This window comes from Chelmon rostratus, chromosome 7 (genome assembly GCF_017976325.1).
Source record: "Chelmon rostratus isolate fCheRos1 chromosome 7, fCheRos1.pri, whole genome shotgun sequence".
NCBI classification, from domain to species: Eukaryota; Metazoa; Chordata; class Actinopteri; order Chaetodontiformes; family Chaetodontidae; genus Chelmon; species Chelmon rostratus.
In genome coordinates, this window is record NC_055664.1 from 19,473,213 (window position 1) to 19,496,804 (window position 23,592).

The 23,592-nt window shown below is 43.7% G+C and overlaps 1 protein-coding gene across 1 annotated transcript; it reads left to right on the forward strand.

Annotated features, from left to right (window-relative positions):
• Positions 1-491: 491 nt before the first annotated feature.
• On the forward strand, positions 492-19,690 carry LOC121609321 (mediator of RNA polymerase II transcription subunit 13-like). Its single transcript, XM_041940912.1, has 30 exons — positions 492-1,307; positions 2,058-2,292; positions 3,338-3,506; positions 6,989-7,134; positions 7,314-7,511; positions 8,003-8,197; positions 8,302-8,458; positions 8,557-8,664; positions 8,763-9,479; positions 9,591-9,807; positions 10,443-10,473; positions 10,590-10,711; positions 10,867-10,963; positions 11,056-11,252; positions 11,341-11,540; positions 12,243-13,132; positions 13,244-13,411; positions 13,498-13,721; positions 13,848-14,043; positions 14,131-14,500; positions 15,121-15,337; positions 16,212-16,403; positions 16,497-16,720; positions 16,826-16,968; positions 17,082-17,240; positions 17,341-17,523; positions 17,650-17,795; positions 18,220-18,384; positions 18,507-18,607; positions 18,710-19,690. Exons 1-30 carry the CDS (start codon positions 1,242-1,244, stop codon positions 18,840-18,842), a joined length of 6,366 nt encoding a protein of 2,121 aa, XP_041796846.1. The 5' UTR covers positions 492-1,241; the 3' UTR covers positions 18,843-19,690.
• Positions 19,691-23,592: the final 3,902 nt, after the last annotated feature.

Sequence of the window (23,592 nt, forward strand, 5' to 3'; positions counted from 1 at the left end):
GCAATAATCTAGCGGGGTGCAAAAGTTTTCCATGTACATTGCAACTGAGATTCATAGGATCAACCTAAAAATGCCGCTTTGTCTGCACAACCCGACCTAGATAACTTCATATCTGCAGCATAAGTCAATGCACAAAGCAAAGAAATCAGCCAAACAATAGAATCATCCTCTTATTTAGATCCTTATTTAGGCCTATCATAAATCAAATTCTGCAACAACAACAGCAATAAATTTTAAAATATCTGATTTTCTTGGAGGGGTCACATGCAGCAGATGCTGCACAATGAAACATGATTAGTAACAGACAGCTTTGAGGAGTGACCAGTGTCCGTATGACAGACGCACTGGAGCTCTCATCTTGTAAACTGTGAAGTCATGGAGCTACTTGAAGACAGATGACGCCCCCATTACCACAAATTGGCCAATAGGAGTTGAGAGGCAGAGTTGTCCTCCTGGCCGCCATTAAAGAATTCAATCCATGAACTGAAATAATGGAAATCTGCAGGACCCATGGATCAGGCAGAGAAAAGTAGCCGATGAGTAGTGTCGCTAATTTGGCATTTCACCCGTTTTAAGAGTAGTTTTACTATGACGGAGCACTGTGATGGTTTTAGCGAAAAGGAGGGCGGTGTAGATAATTGTTTTATTTAGATAGCAAGCTAGCGTTGGAGCTCTGGTATGTTAGCTTTTGTGCTAGCAGGCTAGGAGAGATCAGGGGGAGGGGAGAGTTCCTTTGCTTTGAAATTGTTTCAGATCAGCTAGCTGGCATTAGCACTAGCACACCAGGGACTAAGCTTTTGGGTGAAGTTTTCCAGTTTTCAAGCTCGTATTTTTTATTGCGCATATAACTTTTCTGGTGTTTGATTTAACGTTAGTCCGGGTCATGTTAACGTTGACTATTTGATGTTGAGGTAATGTAGCAGCAAGCTTGCGGCTAACCAGATCAGACAATACATTTCAAATAGGATTGATGAATCGAATAGCTAGAAGCTTAACGTTACAGTTGACGCTATCTGGCTGCCTGTCTAACGTTAGCTTAGCTACCGGGCTAGTTGTGGCTAGCGCCGGTTAGAAGTTGTCTGATTGACTAGCGGTGGCTAACTGTAGCTAGCAAGTTGGCCAGCGCTTTAACGGGATAATTGCAACTGAACATCGCTTCGCCAGCGAGTTAAGAAGATAGCTATTGCCCCCGATGGTGATTGAGACAATGGACTTAAACGTTACAACCACGCAGTGAAAGGATGAGTTCGTGCTTTGTACCAAACGGGGCCAGTTTGGAGGATTGCCACTCCAACCTCTTCTGCCTGGTAAGTCTCTCTGCTCTCTGCGCTAGCTAGCGTTAGCTATGATACTGAGAGGCCAGAAAGCCATTTTGGCTAATCAGGCAACAAGCTTTGTAACGTCAGTTGCAGACTGGCGTGAAGGCATCGGGCCTGCAACTTGCAAATCGTGATCAAGCTAACTTTCAGAACAGAGACAGCACATACTGCAGATTAACTATATTGGATAGTTTCTCATGAACATGTCATAATCGTGTGTTTACATTGCTTTGGTTACAGAAACATCCAGCTAGCATTAGCGTTAGTTACATGATGGTAACAGGTCAGGCCAACGGGGCAATTATTTAAAACTAGTCAAAAACATCTCATTTTTCGTAGATTAAAGTGACACTGAAGTATGAAATCATGTACATATTGTAATATTAGTGACAGAGTTGCTGTTTAAATATCTACCAACTGCTCTGATATTAGATTAACTTGCAGTGGTGTGTCACTAGGTGTTAATAACTGGTGAGTAAATTACTGCATGACAGTTACTTCAAGCACACTTGTGGTGTCATGTATAGAAAGTATTGCAAAACTTTCCAAGATGTCAGCAAGTCTCAGATTTCAACTGTGTTCATTGAAAGTAATGTTCTGTATGACAGGTCTAACAGACTTAAGCTTCTCATCGCTTTGTGTGTAATGGAAAGAAACACACACATACGCTGAGTTATTATGCTGGAAACAACTGATGATTGTTGATTGATGATTCATTCTCATATTTCTTCCTTTTAGGCTGATTTGACTGGAATAAAATGGCGGCGTTTTGTGTGGCAAGGACCCACTTCGTCGCCCATCCTTTTCCCTGTGACTGAGGAGGACCCTATCCTGTGTAGTTTCAGCCGATGCCTGGCGGCAGACGTGCTGAGCGTGTGGAGAAGGCACCACACCCCGGGTCGCAGAGAGCTCTGGCTTTTCTGGTGGGGAGATGACCCCAGTTTTGCCGAGCTTATCCACAATGAGCTCTCAAGTAAGTGCATTTCGCATCTCCATGAACATCTTCATGTCTTCTGCAGGTTCAAAACCAGTATTTGCTATTTTCACAATATAATTGGTTGCAGCAAAATATACAGTATAACTTTGATCAGTGTAAATAGCAACCGTATTTGTACATCTACCCTAAATTACATGTGTATTCTCATACAATCAAAACAGTTCAGTGCTTTGGAATTGGCACAGCTATTCTAGACATTAAAATTAGATAAAAAGCTTAAGAGTGTCATGCTTCATGTTATCAACAGATACTTTCTAAAGTTGTGCTGTGCTGGCAGAGAATTACAGGCAAAATTGGTCCATTTGTGGCAACGCTGTTCATGTTTAAACAAGTTTAGATGCCGATGCCAGCCATTCTAAACTGCGGCAAAGAGTTCTAATGCAGTTTTAATGATGCAGAGTCTGATGATAATAAGCTATGATAGACTAACTGATTTGTGGCTAACGGGTCTTTTAAAGTCTCTAAAGCCTTGTGGAATCCATTGGCTCTCAGCCACGTAGGTCCGGACTTGTATGGTAGTATAAGAGCAAGCCGTTGTGCATCACAGCCACCAAACACAGTCTTGATTTTAGAGGAAGGGTTCATTCCAGCTTTAATTGGCATATGTGTGACAAAAATTCCCCCCAGGGGCTGCCACACTGACCAGGTATTCTGTCTCCAGTCTCAACAAGGGTCAAGTGTTGCTTGAAGACGACATTACAGATACCGAAAGAGCAACATTTTCCCAATACTTTTACAAATCTTAGCTGAACTGCAAAGACAGCTGCAAGGTTTAATGTTGGAGATGGAAACATACGTTTAATCATTATGTATATAAAATATGTGGAACTCAAATGTTTTTCAGTGTTCACATGGGTCACTTCCTGTGGTCAGTTGTTTACAAACCAAACTAGGAGTCCCGGTGTGTCAAACCCATCTAGCACCACAAAGTTTGCAATTAACAGCAAGGCAGTGTTCTTTATCAGGAAGTAGACAGGTTTGTTTACAGTATCTTTTTTAATGTATCGTCCCTGTTTTTTAGGTGAGGAGGATGGTGAGTGGGAGAGTGGCCTGTCCTACGAGTGTCGAACGCTCCTGTTCAAAGCCATCCACAACCTGCTGGAGCGCTGTCTCATGAACCGTGGCTTTGTCCGCATCGGCAAGTGGTTTGTTAAGCCATACCAGAAAGAGGAGAAGACCATTAATAAAAGGTATGTCCTGTGTCCTAAAGCAAACAACGCAGCCATATTTAAATGAATTAAAAGCCCACACTCTGCTAATGGTCAGGTCACAAGTTATAGCTGGGGTTTGCCCTGTTTGAATGAGCAGGAATTACTTGTAGCTCTGTCTGTTGTAGTGCCACACAATAATGCCATTCTTAGTTATCTGTTGCTCTTGTCCATCAGCTTTCCATCAGAAACACTTTTATCACTCTCTCACTCTTGACTGATTCTACTTTTATCAGTGTTAAGCTGCTGTTAATGAATCTCAACACATCCTGCTGGTTTTTCACAATAAAAATCCTTACAGTAAAGAGGAAGACATTGTGCTGCAGTTTCAATATGGCATTATTTTTCAGAGATAAAAAAGCTCAGATGATCTGAGTCAGAAAAGAGTATCGGTCGGCTATGTTGTGACAGCAATGGTTGTGGCAGTCAACCGATGTAGCTACAGTGAAGATCTTTTTGACCTACATTAGAAACGTCCAGCTTACACGTATCTCAAAGCAGTTTCTTTATAACACAAAGAAGCAGCACAATATGCTGAAAATGAAAATGGCAACAGAAGAGGATGTCATGAATCGTACTTGTGCTGGAGGGCTGAATGTTAGCCAGTATTTAGTATTGGATTAGCGGTCGAGATTTGCAGCATGTGAGGTTTGGCTGTTTTTTATAAAGAGATGGCTTCTACTGTGAAGTGCGACATATTTGTTGGGAACAGTGCGTGAACCATTGTGCTTGTTAAGAGGTGGATGATTATGTTTTTTAAGCATATGTCGTGTACTGCAGTGGGAAAAGCCTCCTTGGGCAGATGTCCTCATTGTTGTGAAAGTTGTTCTTTGAACTTCCCATACGAATTCCTTGCCTGTGATGGCCTTTAATCGTTAAAATTCCCATTTGGGATTCAAATGGAGAAATAGTGCTTGCAGCTGTATTGTTTCAACTATATTGTTATAAGCTGATGGCTGTTTCTGACAATGAGGCTTCATCTTCCTTATAAGAAAAATGGCTTGAACAGAAAAAATTAAATTTTGATTCCTGGTTTAAAATCTGATTTTAATAACGTGACAGTTTTGACCAGATTATTACAATTTTGTTATTGCATAAATCAGATTGACACACTGGTTTAATCGTCTTCCAACATGTTACATCATTTCTATATCAGTTTAGACTTTTCCAAGGCAATAGAGCAACATTTGCAGGGTAATGTTTAATGTCCACACCTCGTTCTCCCAACTGCATGGTAACAACTGCTCTGTGGTGTTTTTGTTGTTCTCGTTATAGCAGTACAAGCTTGAGGTGAACCAGCAGCAGCACATAAGTAACTATCTGGTTCAGAGTTTATTTCAGTGCAGCTGTATTTCCTTATCTCTTGCACATTAGGGCTGACAACAAATATTCTCAACTTGAATATATGTATCTCCACGACATGGCACACATATATTCGTGGGCCTAGGCTGTTGCACTGAATGTACAGCATAATCTGATAATGACCCCTTTTTTTATACTGGGAAAAATCAGTTGAACTCTGACATATTTAAATCTCTCCGGTTATAACGTCAGCTGTAAATTATGCCCGGGTCAGATGTGAAAATATTCTGGCTCTACACGTTTTTCCCCCTGCTGCGTCTCTGATGTCTGCCTTCTCTGTCACTCCCCTCGTGATTCGGTGAATTGAGTTTATTTAGACTAAACCAGAGTTGGTGGTGATTGTTGGAAGATGAACCAAGAAGGTTTTGGTGAGTTTTATTTTGTTAATGTTGAGGTTAAATGAAGTGTGTTTTACAATAATAAAATTGTTTTCTCTAAATGGAGTTTTGTGGATTTGGTGAGAGCGATATTGCAGCTTTTTCTGGTTAAACAAAAAGGATCTTACTCTTTAACAAACAGACCTGTCTCTGTTGGGATCTTTTGCATAACGTTGTCAGACACTTATTATAACAATCTGAGCCAGTCGGTGGCAAAAAACAAACATTTTAGTGGACGTACATTGACGGTTTGCAGACACTTGGTGGGCTTACATTGCAGTCTGTTTCGCAGCTGCAGAGCTCAGTACTGGAACAATTTAAAAAATTGTCCCTATTAGTCACTTGGACACAACAACATTGGAAAATAGGATCCAAAACATACGTAATATTTGACCAGAATTTCTCCCATTTGTGTGGGACATAGAAATCTTCCGCAACACGTGACACTCTGCACAAAACGTCACTTTCATTGAGTGAAAATCAAATGTAGCCCAAGCTGAGAGTAGTGAACAATTCAGCATCTGTAGGACCCTATTTTATTTGTTTATTTTGTACCTTGTAAGTATGTAAATCTTTCAAAAGACATGTTTATGTTGAAATAAATATACCCATGCAAGAAGTATGCCTGTTGCTTTATTGGTTTGTCCTCTTATGGACATAATGCATAAAAATAGGTTTGAACCATTCGTATGTCTGTGGGGTTTTTTTGTTTTACAAGGAATAATCAAACAGCATTTTTGGTCAGTTTACACAGCCCCATTGCATTGCATAAGGGTGGTGATATAGATTTAGCCCCCCCCTTGCTCTTGAATGAGGGGGCTGGTGTATCCTGGAGTTCCCTAACAAGCTAATTTGAGCCTCTGCTTCTTGGCCGTGTTGATCCAAGCTGACTTGTGTTTGATGCACAGCCCTTTGGCTCAGCTCCCTCTGGCAGCTTCGGCAACAGTTTGGTTAGCAGCTACATAAAAGAGTTGTTGCGTAGAACAGGAGGGGATTTCTTGCTCAGTGGTGTTCAGCTTGTGTTTTTACATAAAGATGTCCACAAGTGTGTGTTGAGGCAGCAGCGCAGCACCTCTAACAGAAGAGTCTGGCAGTCTCGCTGTCGCCTGCCCTCTCTGGCTGGTAAACAGGGCAGTCTTTGGAAAATGCTGAGTGTGCACTGTGGTTTTACAGCAACCATGTCAACAAGTACTATTTTAGTGCATCCTGGCATTCCAGAAGTAGTTAGAAAATAAATATGAATATTGTTTTAACATTTAAGGACTATAATAATCTCCCATGTGTATTTTTTACGTGTATTTTTTGCATTGTCGGAAAGTTTTGATAAAGTTTCAGACTGTAGTGAAGAGTGTGGGTTATGTGCGCCATCTGATTAGAAGTAATGGCAGGCCTTCATGTCATCGCAGTGGAAGCAACAGTTGTCACCTGAAAGCATGATATGGATCAAAGCGCCCAACCAGCTACACAAGGAATTGTACTCATCCAATAGTCTCCACCCCTTTTCAGTCCTCTCTTTCCCTTTTGAGTCCTTCCTTAACAGTGATGGAGTACACTGATAACCTCCCTTGCCTGCAGGGGTTTACATTTTTGGGTGCTAACTTTGAAGTGAATCTTTAGTCAAGCGTTTCTGTTTTTTTCTTACCTACGTAATGCTGTGGGAACAGCTTTGGGGCACATCTCTTTAAATATTGCAATGCCCCTTTTTGTCTTTGACTCACCTCGCAGCGAGCACCTGTCGTGCGCCTTCACCTTCTTCGTACACGGCGACAGCAACGTGTGCACGAGTGTGGAGATCGCTCAACATCAGCCTCTGCAGCGACTGAGCGAGGAGCATCTCAGCCTCGCCCAGCAGAGCTCCAGCCCCTTGCAAGGTAGGAACACGGCAGCCATGCACAATGTAACAAAAAAATCATTTTTACCTTATTGGACAGTCGAGAAGGGAAAAATATATATATAGGGACGGGGGAGGGGGTCTTTTCAAATACATTTTCCTTTGAATTTATTAGTGAAGTTATCCTACATACGTTTGTGACTCCTCTCTGCCCTCCAGTCATCCTCAGCCCATACGGCTTGAATGGGACCCTCACCGGTCAGGCTTTTAAGATGTCGGACCACCCTACTCAGAAGCTCATAGAGGAGTGGAGGCAGTTTTATCCCATCAGTCCAAATCCCAAGGAGGTCCAGGAAGACAAGATGGAGGATTCGGACTGGGAGGACGACTCCCTGGCAGCTGTCGAGGTCCTTGTTGGTAAGACATCTTGATGTTTAGATGAGGCGTTGGGGTTGTGCTAAACTTTGTATGGTTAATGAATAAAGAATAAGTTGAGTGATGTTTTGTATTTTTCTTGGGTCAGGCTGATACAGACAGTCTGAAAAGGTTTGAGAAAGTTATTTTTTTTTAATTTAATGGGATATCTGGACAAATAATATACTATCTGATAAGTAGTAGCCTAACCTTTCAATAAAAAGATGGACTGAAGATCAACACAGAAACGCTACAGAAAAGGTGGATGAAAGTCTCAATATGGCCTCCTTTGAAACATTTATTTGGCCCTTGAATAACTTGCAGAGAACCATGATTGAGCTGAAATGAAGACGAATAATCAAGCCATCAAATTAACTGGATGTTGAAATTAATTTTGATTTTGCAAAAATGTGAACCAATTTCATTTCATCTCTCCGCTCCTAGCATGCAGTTAGAGGCTTTTGAAATGATTTATTGCGTTTGTTTGGTTGCAGCGGGAGTAAGGATGGTTTACCCTTCCTGCCTGGTGCTTCTCCCCCTGTCGGACCTCCCCGCTGTGGTCCCTCAGGGCTCAGCCAACACCTCAGGAAGCCTGTGTGGTGCTCAGCAGGGACAGGCTGCTCACAGAGACCCTGCCATGTCCTCTGTCACTCTGACTCCTCCAACGTCACCAGAGGAGGCTCAGACTGGTAAGATTTGGAGCATGTTGAGCAGAATTAAACACATTTATCAGCCTGAGATTCTGCATGCTAACGGTATTACGCTTTTTTTTTTGTCTTACCTTCCCTCATAGATTATCAGCCTGCCCAGAGATGGCTCAAGTTGTCCTCTGCATCTGATGGCTACAGCTCTAACAACACTCTTCATGGGGGTAAAATCCCTCGCAGGCTGGCAAGCCAGATGGTGGAGTCTGTGTGGCAGGAGTATAACATAAACCGTACAGGGCACAAGTATGTTTAGCATCATCTCTTCCACAAAACTAGCATTGCCGGTCAAAGAAGTGCCTACTCGCTGACTGATAAATTATTAATTTGCTTTTTTTCACTAGGAGGAAGTTTACAACCTTGACCAATGGGACCTGTGAGGAGGAGTCCGATAAGACTGGACTTTGGGATTTTGTGGAGCCCACTCACAGGCCGCATTGCAACTGCTCAAGGTATGTTGACTGGTATGCATTCACAAGTGATGTTTGTTTCTAATTAACAGAAGGTATTTTATAAGCATTATTTGTGTATTTTTTGTTTCCCCTCATAGGCATAAGAATCAGAAACAGCGATCCAGCAGCACCTCAGGACACCCGCCTTCATCAGGCCAGCCTACCCAGCCGGCCCCCAAGCACAAGCTGGGCGAGAAGCTGGAAAAGGGGGAGAAGCAGCAGAAGAGGCCACAGACGCCTTTCCACCACCGCAACTCTGTGAGCGAGGAGCAGTCCCTGGAGCCGCAGACCCAGAGGCTTTGTTTAAGATCGCAGGAGGAGGGCTCGTATCCCAGCCTGCACCACGTGGACACAGTGCCCTCCAAAGCCCCTACGCTGCACACGCACGGCCCCCCCGCAGACCTCGTCGGATCCCCGCCTCCCCCTCCTCTCAGCCCACACCCATGCGACCACGTAGAAGGTGACGCGACTCCAGGTGGCATGAAGAACTCGTCCACACCCGTTCACCAACCGTTCTACCCGCCGTCAGTGGAGCCCTGTCTGCTGCCACAGAAGGGCTCATCTGAGGAGCCTCAGCTGGAGAACATGCCTATGCCTCTCCCCTTTCCCCCCGCCTATAGCGAAACCTTGGAACCCACCGTCTTCGTAGGCTCAGCCATCAACCCCAATGAAGACTCCACCCACAACCCCTGGAAGTATTTCAACCTGCCCAGGAAGAAGGCCTCCAACTTCCTGACACCCCAGCTACCTGTGGATAAAATCCGAGACGATTCTGGGGGAGGCGGAGGAACAGAAAGTGTAGTGTCCGTCACTGAGTTAGTATTTCATTACTCTTTCTCGGATGTATTAAAGCAAAATGTAGCCGTTTATTTAAAGAGCATGCCAGCCTCTGTTTGAGCATCTCTGCACAATCTCTTTCCTCTCAGGTTGATGTCGAGCTCTACGCAGCCCCTGAAGGTGTCCCAGGAGCTGGTCAAGACTTACGCGCAGCGGAGGAACAGCCATCTTGCCTCCGCCACGGGAGACGGAGAACACAGCGAGGAGCCGGACCCTTACGCCTTCGTAGAGGGAGATGAGGAGTTCAGCTTCACCGAGAAGAAGGACAAGCCTGGAGCTGAAAGAGAGGGCAACAAGAAACATAAGGTGGGTTCCGCTAATTTGGTGTCTGCCAATATTTAGGTCTGGTGTGGTCAGTGAGTTATTGAGTCTAACCAAAATGTGCTTGTATCACAGAGTCAAACACAGTTAGCAAAAGTTAGCATTAAATCAATTTGGTTGACATACTCTATATTTTTATTCAGATACAGCTGTTGGATGGCTGGTTGTTTTTAGACAATATGTGACACTTGAATTTAGTTTCTTTTGTTAAATGAAAGAGGATTTTGCCAAAAAATGTGTTTATTCCTCAAATTATTGAGAAGATTTCCATTATCAAAAATAGATACAGAGATGTGGCAGTAAATATGCTTTTGTTTGCTTTGGCAAATCACTTATTGCGTGCCCTGTGGAGTTTTCTTGTAAACAAACAAGCGTGTTGACACTCAGGTGCAGTAGTGTGCATGTTCGTGGCCCACTCATAAAAACAGAGGTACTGGTGGTAAAAAACATAACAGGGTGCATTTTGCATGGTGTGGTTTTCCAAAACTTTCAGAAAGTCCAAACATCAGAGCTTTGCACATTACTAAAAATGGCAGCAGTTGATAGCCTTATACTTTGTGTGAAATTTTGTAACTGTTTTGTAACTGTTTGTAACTGTTATCTCCTGTTTTTTGACCCAGGGGGATGAAGGAGCTGGGAGTTCAGCAGACGGTGAGAACGCCTTCCCTTCGTCTATTTGGGCCCGAGGTTTTACAGTTAATTGAATAAAATGTTTGGAGCTTTGTGTCTTATTCAAGATCTCCTCTCCAATTTGTTTTGCCGTGCAGATGGTCAGGGTCCATCCGGTAATAAACCTTCAGCCTCGACCAGCCTCATCCATGAGAACGACTTGGCCGTGTCCTACAGCGACCTGGATAAAATCTTTAACTCGGATGAGGACGAGCTAGCGGTAAGTGCATCAGTATGATGGTGGAATGTTCGCCGGAGAGTCGTGCTTCTTTTAGCTATCTGATTTGATTGGGAACTGCTGCTGATGTGGGCCTGTAAAGCCTGTTGAAACACTGAAGTGGAAGATGTGTTGAGTATACAGTCTTGTTTTTCTAGACGCAGCCTGGATCCAAAAGAGCCGGAGTTAGTACAGAGGACAAGTTCGGCTGTAAGGAAACTAAAGCAGCCACGATGGACCCCCTGTCTTGCATAAGTATGGAGACTAAGCATCAGTTAATCATTGTGCATTGTAAATGTTTTTACACATGTTGTTTCAAGAGAGGTAATAATATCTTATTTCTCCAGGCTCAGCAGACCTGCACCAGATGTTTCCCACCCCGCCCTCCCTGGAGCAGCAGGGATACTCACCCATGAACTCCGGCAGCAAGGATAGCCTGGAAGCAGGGGCGGGCCTCACCCTGTTGGACGGCAGCCAGCTCAACAACCACTTCAAGATGGAGGTGGAGGAGGGATTCTGCAGCCCAAAGCCATCTGAAATAAAGGTACGACATGCTGCACACCTGCAAAGTGTGGAGCAAGTGGAAAATGTAGTTACATCAGCGTTGTTCACCATTTTTACTTTGCCTTTAGGACTTCTCCTTCGTGTACAAGCCGGAGACGAGTCAGCTGTTCATTGGCTGTTCCATGTATGCCCCACTGAAGACGCTACCCAGCCAGTGTCTGTTGCCTATCAAACTGCCAGAAGACTGCGTGTACACGCCCAGCTGGACCCTGGGAAAAATGGAACTGATGCCCCCAGTGACGAACGTCAATCTCCTCACCAAAGACAGGTGAGTGCAGTTAGCGTCAACAGTAGGTCAGTGCTGTCCTTTATTAGCAGTTTATTTCAAAACAGTGAGGATAGATAAGCACCATTTTATAGATGCCTATTATATACCTAGTAGATTTTCATTCATTGCGTTCATGCGTTAGGGTTCTGTGTATTGTATGAAAGCAACATATCGCTGTTGTATGTATTGCTGAAAGAGCAACTATGTTTGAAACTTGCAGCCTCATCCAGTGATAGTTTAGAAAATTCAGTTGGAGAAAAAGGGGAAAAAAAGGGATGTTAGCTATAGCAACGCACATATTCCTATTGATGTTATTCTAACCAATTAACAATAGTTGACTGTTCGCAGCAGAGATTGATTAAGATGTTTGGTAGGAAAGCAACACATTTTAATAAAGTAGTATTGTTTGTGGGAAAGCTAATTATTATAACTTTCAGAAGAATCATCGTGCTCATTATTGTGTCATTTAATGTGCTGCTATAGTTATTTTTTGTGAAGAATACGCTTGTATAACCTAATTTACGTTAATTATTATTACGCCTAATGCTGATTACTGAAGGACAGCCTCAAATCCAGTTTCAAATTATAGTTTGGAAAAAGCTTTATGATTATTTATTTATGTATTTATTTTTAATGGATAGAAAATGAAATAATAGAATATCTGTTTGAAAGTATTAATCACTGTTCATCTCTCTGTAACAGTAATGTCCCCAGTGTGGAGCCAGACTACAGCCAGACCTACACCCCTCAGACCCATACACCCTTCATGTCCAGCAGTGCCCCTCCCAGCAACAGCGGCACAGGCATCCTCCCTTCTCCAGCCACGCCGCGGTTCTCCGTGCCCACGCCTCGCACGCCACGCACTCCACGGACGCCCCGCGGCCCATCCAGCGTCCAGGGCTCGCTCAAGTACGACAACTCTGACCTTTACTCGCCCGCCTCCACTCCCTCCACCTGCCGACCACTCAGCTCTGTCGAGCCGGCCACCGTGCCCTCCATCCCAGAGGCTCACAGTCTGTACGTCACCCTCATTCTCTCCGAGTCGGTCATGAACCTCTTCAAGGACTGCAACTTTGACAGCTGCTGCGTGTGCGTCTGCAACATGAACATTAGAGGAGCAGACGTAGGCGTGTACCTCAAGGACAACGGCGAGGCCCAGTACCCCTGCACTTGTGGCTTTAGCGCGGTCGCCAACCGACGCTTCGGCCAATCAGCCGGGCTGTTTCTGGAGGACGAACTGGATGTGGTCGGACGGGGTTCGGACTCTAGTCGGGACACAGAGCGGTGTTTTGAAGAGCTGCGAGCTTCCACAACGCACAAGGCTGGCAGCCTGACGGAGAAACCTCCAGATGAGCTCATCCTGCTGCTGCAGGACCAGTGCACCAACCCTTTTGCCCCAATGGCGGGCGTGGAGTACCCCAAGCCGAGCTCAGCACCAAGTTCATTTCTGAGGGTGGAAGAGAGAGACTGTTACAATGACTGCTACATGGCACTGGAGCATGGCAGGCAGTTCATGGACAATATGTCAGGAGGCAAAGTAGATGAAACACTAGTGAAGAGCACCTGTCTCCATCAGTGGCCAAAATGCAAATGTATGTATTTTTGTACCACTATTTCCTTACTACAAGCTTAATATCCCTCTTTTTTTGTTCCTAATTTTAAACTTGGTAAAGACTTCTTTCTCTTTGTTTTTCCTCTTGCAGCAGCAGACATGAGCAAGCTGTTCTCTCAGGACGTCCTGCGGGTGTTGCTGTCCCTCCAGCCTGTGCTGCAGGACACCATTCAGAAGAAGAGGAGTGTGCGCTCCTGGGGTGTTCAGGGACCACTCACCTGGCAACAGTTCCACAAGATGGCCGGGAGGGGATCATACGGTACGTAGAAAGGGTTTGTACCTAATCAGTTTTTGGATTATTGTAGTCGATGAGATGAGATAACCTTTGTCTTCTTTCCACTACAGGTACAGATGAGTCTCCTGAGCCTCTACCCATCCCCACCTTTTTGGTTGGTTACGAGTACGATTTTGTGGTGCTGTCTCCTTTTGGGTTGCCCTACTGGGAGAAGCTTCTTCTGGATCCTTTTGGTTCCCAGAGAGATGTGGGATATGTTGTCATCTGCCCAGAAAATGAAGCTCTGCTTGGCAGAGCGAAGACCTTCTTCAAAGATTTGAGTGCTATGTATGAGGTACGCACCTGGTGTGATCAAATTAATTCCTTCTTGTCCTGGCATGTCCACGTAAACAATTTCCTACTGTGGTGAAATGATTCACACTTTTTTTCATTTGTGCATTCGCTTTCTTTTTCTCGACAGGCTTGCCAGCTTGGGCAACACAGGCCCATCTGTAAGAGTCACCCCGAGGGCGTATTGAAGGTCGGCACCACAGAAGGAAAGAGCATGACAGAGCAGCCCCTTAGCGACTGGTTCCTTAAGATGGCTGCCAGAGACGGAAACAATGAAGCCTTTAATAAGCTCAAACTCTTTGCTCAAGTGTGCCGCTATGATCTAGGTAACATCTTAAATTTAAACAATCTTAAACGTTCTCGAGATCATATGGTTTGTAAAAGTGATAATCGATCTTTTTCACCTCTTTCAGCTCCGTACCTGTCAGAGCAGTCTTTGGATAGCTCTCTACTGTCCCAGCGCAGCCCCATTGTGGCCTCCTCCTCCCAGACCTCCAGCTCTTCCAGCACCTCCTCAGGACCCCAGAGCACCAACACTACCAGCTCCAGCACCAGCTCTGCCCAGGTCAACAGCACCCCTCCCTCCTCCTCCACCTCAGGCCCCCAGACCATCGGGGGAATGGCCCCAGCCAAGCCCAGCTCCTACTCTCCGTTCGGGACGGGAGGCCTGCAGGGCAGCACGGCTCAGAACGGACCCCAGTCAAACTCACAGGGCGCAGGCGGGCTGGCGGAAAACGGACCCTCTGCCAACCAGCCTCAAGGGCCCACTGAGGCTCCAGAGAGGTGGGTCACCACTCCAGCAAGCATGTTTAGTTGTTATGTTTTAATACTTCTTACTGACAAAGCCATCACTCCCGGCAGCATGAGAGAAATGTAATTTATCGATATACTGTGATTTCACATATGAAACATTTAATATCTCAGTCAAATAACACTGAACTGTTATTTTGTGATACTACGAGCCAGAGCTGGCACACATGCACGTGTACAATGCACTCTAATAACACTGAAAAATGCTGTCTCAGGATTTGTTATTGTAAGGTGTGACTCTTACTGTAGTGCTCAGCTGTGAAGAGTGAGCTGTCCTGCATGCATGTCATCCATTGGTGCGTGTGAAAGACAGCACGTGACGTAGCAGAGCACAGCCAGTCATCACATGTTGTTGTCAGAGCGACGGCTGAGTTGTGGTGGCGCCGTGAGATAATAAGCAGATGTGAAAGATGAAACACCTTTTGTTCAAAGATAGTAGTTCCACTGAATTAGTTTTATACGTTTCAGTATATCGGTAGAATAAACGTTAAATTGCTTTGCTTTTAGTAACACATTTGCTAAAATGACTTAGCAATCAATACTGCTCAAACATTTCGTAAAATGGCAAATCCTAATCGGCTTTTTCTCAACAGCACAATGGAGAGAGACAAAGTGGGGAAGCCAACAGATGGAGAGTCCCACGCCGTGTCTTACCCACCTGCCATCGTGGTGTACATCATCGACCCCTTCAGCTACGAGGACGCAGACAGAGAGGTCCACTCCAGCACCTACACTCTGGGCCTACTGCGCTGCTACATGGAGATGCTCCAGTTCCTTCCCGCTCGCATCAGAAACGCTGTCTCAGTGCAGGTACAGGCCAACATCAGTCTGCTCTCTGTCATAATTGTGAGTTTAGAAGTCTTTCCCAGCCTAAGCAGAGGGACAAGTTAAGTTCACACAGTCGCTCATCTTTCTGCTGAAGGTCTGTGGTTGATGTCATCTTTGCCAGTTGAGTTACAACAGAGCAGGTTACCAGCAGGCACAAAGGGAGGTGGGAAGGAGGACGGGAAGTCATTAGCACTAATAGAGGTGGTAGTTTCCACACCTGTGATATAGTGACACAGCATGCCAGAGGGAATGTTGAGGTGTGAATGTGCTAATGATTTCAGCATCAGTTTCAGCAGGTTTAATGTCCTTCTGCTCACAGTTTGACTCTATATCGTTTTTATTTTTTCACATGAAGTATTGGAATATAATAAATATTTGATTTTCAGCCAAACTGGCAGGAGATGCACATAATAATACCCATTAATTACAGCATGCATACTTCTGTCTTAGAAAAGGAAGTTGTCATGAATTATTTATTATTATTATTAATAATAACAATAATGATGATGATAATGATAATAATTATAAACAGCATAATTGTGTAATTCTGTGTCTTTCCACTAATTGTGAATAAGCCAGTATGCAGGGATACGTTAGAGCTGGTCGTGGTTTATGTGCAGTTATGATATTATTTATCTCCCCTGTATAAAGGGGAAATTCCTCATACATGAAAAATGACCAAAAAAAGTAACCACTTCAGAAAATGTGTGGAGCTGCTGGAGCTGTGATGTTTACGTACAGAGAACAGAGAATCCACTACTTCATCCTCAAAAGCTGGTTGCTCGAGAGTAGATAAGCACAACAAATGCGTTATCGCAACCTGTCTGAAGTACCACTGTTATCTTGTTCTTGTCAGATCGTTCCCTGCCAGTATCTGCTTCAACCGGTGCACAGTGGGGAGCGTCACGTCTACGGGCAGCACCTCAAGTCGCTGGCCTTCTCTGTGTTCACTCAGTGCCGTCGGCCTCTGCCCACCTCCACCAACTTCAAGGCTCTAACGGGCTTTGGTCCTGGTCTTGCCATCGACATGGCACTCAAGAACCCGGAGGTAACTGCCTGTAATGCTGTTTGCACATCTGAAACAGCTGTGACATCTGGTAAGGAAGGAACTAAGGAACTAACAAGTTTTCCCTCTGTGCAGAGGCCCGAGTGTCTGCGTCTATATACGCCGCCCTTCATCTTGGCTCCTGTGAAAGACAAGCAGACGGAGCTGGGGGAGACGTTCGGTGAGGCCTCCCAGAAGTACAACGTCCTGTTTGTCGGCTACTGTCTGTCCCATGACCAGCGCTGGCTGCTGGCCTCCTGCACCGACCAACACGGAGAACTGCTGGAGACCTGCATCATTAGTATTGATGTACCCAACAGGTACGTGCACTCATGCACGGACACAAAAACAATCAGTCCCACAGGACCGCTTGTTCTGTAACCCCTGAGTCTGTAATTAAAGTCTGTGTGTTGTGTCCATTCCAGGGCTCGCAGGAAAAAGGGCTCAGCCAGGCGAGTGGGCTTGCAGAAGCTGTGGGAGTGGTGTCTCGGCCTGGTGCAGGTGACATCGCTACCATGGAGGGTTGTCATTGGGCGGCTTGGTAGAATGGGCCACGGCGAGCTGAGAGGTACACACGCGCACACACGCACACTCGTCCAGTGTTTGTATAACATGCAGTTACGTAGTTTATTTACATGCACGAACACACACTAATGTTCTCTTACCTTGTCCTGGTTCCAGACTGGAGTATTCTGCTGAGCAGGAGGAACTTGCAGTCTCTCAGTAAACGTCTGAAGGAGACATGTAGGATGTGCGGCATCTCTGCTGCTGACACTCCCAGCATCCTTAGCGCCTGTCTGGTTGCCATGGAGCCCCAGGGTTCCTTTGTCATCATGCCAGGTAAATGAAAATACTTGTATGGTTATGTGGACTTTGTGACAGGGAGCCCAGATAAGTTCTTAAGCTGACTCCAGATCTTTCCTCCGTCTTGTCTCTGCAGATTCTGTGTCAACAGGTTCAGTGTTTGGTCGCAGCACCACGCTCAACATGCAAACATCGCAGCTGAGCACACCTCAGGACACATCCTGCACACACATCCTGGTGTTCCCCACCTCAGCCATGGTGCAGGTCAACACGAACACTTCAGAGCCCATCGACATCAACTTCAACCCCATAAATCCTGGTACGTATCAAAAGAAAAGCATCACTTCTTTATATTTCAGTGACATTCTGAATCCTGATTGTTGTATAGCGCTGAAGTTGATCCACAGTCAACCCCTGAGCTCTGTGCATGTTTCTCTCTCTGCAGATGGATCTGATGGAATGGGCATCTTTGACCTGTTTGACAACGACATGGTGGATCCAGACCTCATCAACATCCTGCCCAACTCCCCCACAACCTCCCCCGTTCACTCTCCTGGCTCCCACTACCACCAGGGGGGAGATGGAAGCAAGGTCTGTCCTCTTTGTAACTCAATGATTTAGGAAAAAAAAAAAAAAGGACGGCTCAAAAAAGCTTTAAGTGTCTGTCACAGACAGTAAAGATTATTTACATGCTACAACAAAGAGCAGAGGCTCACTTTGTTGCATCAGTTCTGTCGAATTTCAGTGTTTTGTCCTTCTGATTCACATTTTGCCTTTAGATGAAGCCTGAAGTTTGAAACAAGAGATATGAAATTACTTACTTGAATAAAGACACACTTAAATATGTGCTGATGTGCTGAAATGATGAGGAAACTGCTCCTGGATAAAGGAAATATCATAGTTTGTGCCATTAACAGGATATGAATAGCTGGAAAAAGACGAGTTAAATCCAAATCTCCTGTTGTGCAAAACAAGTCTTGCTCTGTTCATTAATTTCATCGATGTGGTCTTGCAGGGCCAGAGCGCAGACCGTATGGAGTCCCACGAGGAGGCTCTGAACATCCTGCAGCAGCCGATGGCTCTAGGCTACTTCGTCTCCACAGCCAAAGCTGGACCACTGCCTGACTGGTTCTGGTCAGCCTGCCCTCAAGCCCAGAACCAGTGCCCACTCTTCCTCAAGGTACATTAGCACTAACGCTCATTTTCATCAGAAATTCAAGATTAGCAGCCCAAAATCCAGTCCAGTCCTGCCTCAGTGAGTGACTTTGATTTAATTTCTATGTCCATCTTTTCTGTCCCTAGGCCTCTCTGCACCTGCACGTGTCTTCTGTCCAATCAGACGAGCTTCTCCACAGTAAGCACTCCCACCCCCTGGACTCTAACCACACCTCTGATGTGCTCAGGTAAGCTGCTCCGATCAGAAGAGTCCGTCCAGGTGAAGAACTGCATGTTAAAATGAGGAGAATGACGCGCACTAACACTGCTGTCTGCCTTCCGTGTGCTAGATTTGTTCTAGAGCAATACAACGCCCTCTCCTGGCTGACGTGCGACCCTGCCACCCAGGACCGACGCTCCTGTCTGCCCGTTCACTTTGTGGTGCTCACCCAGATGTACAACTTTATCATGAACATGCTCTGAATTCTTAACGGGATCAAACTGCTGAGATCTGACTGGATGGATCGCTCAGTCGAATCGTGGATTTCCTGCTACGAAGGATCCCCGACGCTCAAAGGACCTCACACTCCACCAGGGCAGACGTGGAGGAAGCAGCCCTCCTCCTCCTCCTCTTCCTCCCTCACACAACACTGACTGACTGGAAGTTTCCAATCAACCAATCAATCAGATGCCAAGAATCCATTTTAGCATTTTGGAAGTTCAAGGGACGTTTCATAAAGGAGAATAAATTGTCTTTTTAATGACTGTAGATTGCAATCTATGAAATTTTATCTTAATGAAATGCCTGCATATATTATTTATTGTAAGTTTTTAAATGTGGAATTTTTAATGCTTAATATCTTTTATATATTACAAATCCTAGAGGGTGTGTACATCTCACTGTAAAGGAATTGGTTTAATAAGTGTAATTTTCTCAATTGCAACACGGAAAAACCTGTTCAAGTGAATTTGCTGTAGATTGCTTTTAGAATATTATTTTTTCAAAGGGTACAGACCTTTTTATTGCCATGCTGTAAAAATGAAGTAAAAGCTGGCCTGGGCATTTGTGTCCCACCCAATGAGTGGATGAGACTTACCTCTCTGTCTGCTTCGGCTCCAGAGTCTCTCGCACAGTAACTCAATGAGCTCTGAAGAGGAATTAAAAGGTACATTGTCAGATTATATATTTTATATAACAGATTTAGGTAATTGTGTGTGTATATGTGTACATATAATTGTGTGCCGCTACTGATGGTGCAGCTTCTGTTTTAGGAATAAAGTGCGTCTACCTTATCCTCTTTGTTCTTGTTGGCTTGTTTTTGACAGGTTTGAACAGCTTTGGGTAAATAAATATTTCTCCTCTTAAAAAAGTACTCCAGTGGTTTAATGTTGCACTTCTGCAGACAAATTAAAAACACAGGAAAGTTTTCATCCTACACATCTCATAATGCAACTTGGCAGCATCTTAGACCTCAGACATCTTAGTCCCAATGCCATAACTCACACTAACTGTGCACAGTATGTACTATATACTGATCTTAATCTCATTTAAAGTCTAATTTGATCTTTATATACAATTAGTGCACACAAAATCAACATTATTATACTGGACAAATAAAACCATTGTAATTTATGTTCCCCTTTGAAACAATGAATAGTTTTAATTTCTTTGAGCATGGCGCCACAATGTCAGTCTGTACATCAACAGCCTGTTTTTAGTGTGAATATTGAGCATATTTCAAATATACACTACATACACTTCCTTCAAATCTGCCCATAATCAGTGCTTAGTGTAGAATTTAGACAAAGCTTATGTGTTGAAATTGTGTTTCAGATTGAATGAATGCTTCAGAACATTTGAAGCCTCAAAGCTAAAGTTTCTGGAGCAGTTTTCCCAGAGGGAAAAATGTCCCCCCAGATTTCAGTGCTCCCTCACTAGTAAACTCACTTTCATATATAAAGTAAGTGATGTTCCCCGTTTAACCTCACGGGTGCTTCCGTAGCATCATTAAAAAAAAATGTTATTTGCTGAATTATACAGATGTTGCATAAAAGTGCACAAGACAGAATTTTCCTGTTGACATAAAGGTAAGGCCCTACACTGTAAATGGTGCCTTAGACATCGCTCAGGTTTCAGGATGTAATTGGTTGTCTGAGCAGATAATGTCAGACAAAAAACAACACTTTGAGCGTACTTACAGGAAGTAACGGCGGCTGAACTGCTTCATTCTGGTTCAGTGACCTTCGGACTGTCCTGTTTTGGCAGAAAGAGAGTGGCATGACTTTTCCTTCCACAGCTCCATTTGTTCTCTTACTACTTCACTTCAACATTATGACCTTTACTTACTCTACCTTGGTCACAGTGGTGCAGTGTAACTAAGTATATTTACTCAAGTACTGCACTTAAGTACTAAATTTTGTTCCATTTTGTGCAACTTTATGCTTCTACTCGACTACATCTCAGAGATACTTGTCGTCTTGTCCAGTGAAAATTCTCCTACTTCTTAACAAGTAGTAGGAGACTATTTAACTATTTAAAACCCTTCATGGATTACCTGGAAAATACATAATCACAAAGCTGAAAACAGGCTGAGTGTTCTACCCAACAGCATGGAAAACTAGTTCAAATGAGCACAACCCCAAACATCTGCAGCAGTAAAACGCAACATGCACATGAATGCAGCAGTGATATTAGTCCAAAAACATGAATTCTGTTAACGATACCCAAATGATATCGATTTATCCCTTCAATTTTGTTTTCAAACAATTGTGACTAAGGTATGTGCTGCGTGGGACATTTCACAGCTGAAAATGAGAATTGTCATCACTCTCCGGTGGACAAAATATGAGATGTTCTTCTTGTCTCTTTGTCTCTGAACGACTTTAAATGCATCTCTGGCATCTCTGAACTGCAATTTCCTGTAATTTATCAACTGACGAGCATTAGTGGGATTATGGTCATTTCTTATTATGAGCAGAGCGAGCCTACTGTGACTTCCATTGTTGAAGAAGCTGCTTTACGTTGTCTGAGAAGTCCTGGCACACGAGTGAATTGCGGGTCATGAAAGGTAATGGTTCAAATTGGATTCGGATGGTTAGTGAGAATGGAATTAGCTAATCAAGGAGAACATTTCATCCCAAAGCCTCATCCAATCACCTTCTTATGTTCTGCTTAATGGGATCCAATTGAAGGGTAGCCTAATTTGTCTCCGGCCTTTCGGGACAACAGGCTCGAGCCAGATTGCAGAATTCAAGGAATCTGCTTCGATATTTAGACACGTTTCATCGGGAAACCCAAACACTGAAGTTATATCGGGAGTGGACATGTTTGGAGCCAACAAACGGATTTACTCACACTGATTGTGTGAAGCGCTCGTCTGTGCCCCGGTGTCGAGCTCCACGCTGACCTCACATGCTGCTCTGCGGCTCAAACACCGGCCTCCTGTGTTTCAGAAAGAGCTGCATTCGCAAGAGGTGAAAAATGACAATGTAATCAGACAGTTGTCTTGTCCAAGACGGTCAGCTGAAGCACTCACTTTCCACAAAACATAAATAGTATTCTTTGCATGTATGGTTAGTCATCATTGACCGGAGAACATAATCCACTGTCTTCAGTACCTTTAAACACCTTTAAATGTGAAATAGAAAAGTAAAATGTGAGTAGATTAAGTACAGTATCTTTACTTTTAGAGTAAAAATCCCAAATCGCTTCATGTCGATAATGCTTAAAAACACGAGTTGATCTTTCTGCATGTTGTCCGCGTGAAGCAGGAACATGGAAACAAAATAAAGCCATTCTACTCGTTATACTCATTACTGGGCAGGTTTTGAGCATGTATAAAAATGCTCTAGTTTTGAGTGTGCTTTCGATAGAGATACTATTACTGTATGTCTCACAGTGCAATGCACAAAAGAAATGGAGGAGCTGTTCACTCCTGCAAAAGGGAACATACAAGAAAGAAAATCTTGAAAAACAAAAAGATAATATAAATCTGCAGAAAGACATTTTGCATCATTTCCTGTTGGTAAAATACGCTGATTTCTTGTAAACCAACTGCAAAGACAGTGTAGTGTATAATGAACAGCTAGTATTCTACTACAGAACTGAGACACAGCAATAGTCTTATTATTCCAAAATAGTGAAACTTGCTAAAAAATAATTAAAACTACATAATAAATAGGTTGTACACAAAACGATTTATTGGCATTATATAATAGAAATCTTAATTACATATATAATACAAATAAGACAAATAAGCACTTTTAATAATTGTAGTGTTACTTCTTTTTAAATGATATGATTTTGGGGCATCTTAAATTATCTGCTGAGTACAAAAAATGAGTCTGTGTCAAAATAATAATAAGAATAATAAAAATAAAAAAAAGACTGACCAATAGACTACACAGGCTGAAAGTGAGAAGAAAGGAGGCCACCCATACACTTACAACACATACATACACAGCCAACATGCACAGAAGAAGAAGAAGAAGAAGAAGAAGAAGAAGAAAACTAATTTAGCAATTTCAAAATGAATCTTTTGAGTTTTTAAGTAAACTCAACTTTACAACAAAGATGAGAAACTTGCCTGGGTGTGCTCATAGTTCAGTCAACACAGCATCCTGCTGATAAAACACAGTATAAATAACAGCATATTAAAATGCACAAAGTCCCATAAATACAACAGACAAGCTAGAAATAAATTACCTTAAAGTGCAAAAGGTTTAGAATTCAGTCAAATCACCAAAACATATTAAAACACCTGCATAAGCTAGTGTCGGTATGAAGGGTTTGGTTACTTAGTGTTTAGAACATCGCATGTTGCATTATATGACATTATAAATGGTCTGTTCATTTATGTGTTTATATGTCCGATTGTCTGTGCAGCGTCTCTGTTTGAAAACCCCTCCTGTTGCTACATAAGCTGTCTTTCTCTAAACTCAATTAGAAGGGTTTAGGGGGCTGATGGGATTAGTTTAAGCCATTAGGAGTAGTTAATGGTCTTTCCTGGTGTTGGTAAGTAACACTGACTAATTGGCCAAAGCCAGCAGACAGCTGACACCGGCTCACAGCGACAGGTGGAACCTGAAGTCACTGTTTAGGATCTGTAGAGGGGATTTATCCTCCTGTTAGCTGAATGGATCCACTCAGTTAATGTGGCTGATGTTAAAATATAAGAAAGGACATATTAGAGGTCTTTATCTAGCTATCCGTTGGTTGATAACAAAAGGCTGG

Coding starts and splice junctions, on each gene's coding strand:
- LOC121609321 (XM_041940912.1), top strand. CDS start 1,242: ATGAGTTCGTGCTTTGTACCAAACGGGGCCAGTTTGGAGGATTGCCAC. Junction 8,665..8,762: donor CCGCATTGCAACTGCTCAAG/GTATGTTGACTG, acceptor TTCCCCTCATAG/GCATAAGAATCAGAAACAGC. Junction 13,412..13,497: donor GGCCGGGAGGGGATCATACG/GTACGTAGAAAG, acceptor TTTCCACTACAG/GTACAGATGAGTCTCCTGAG.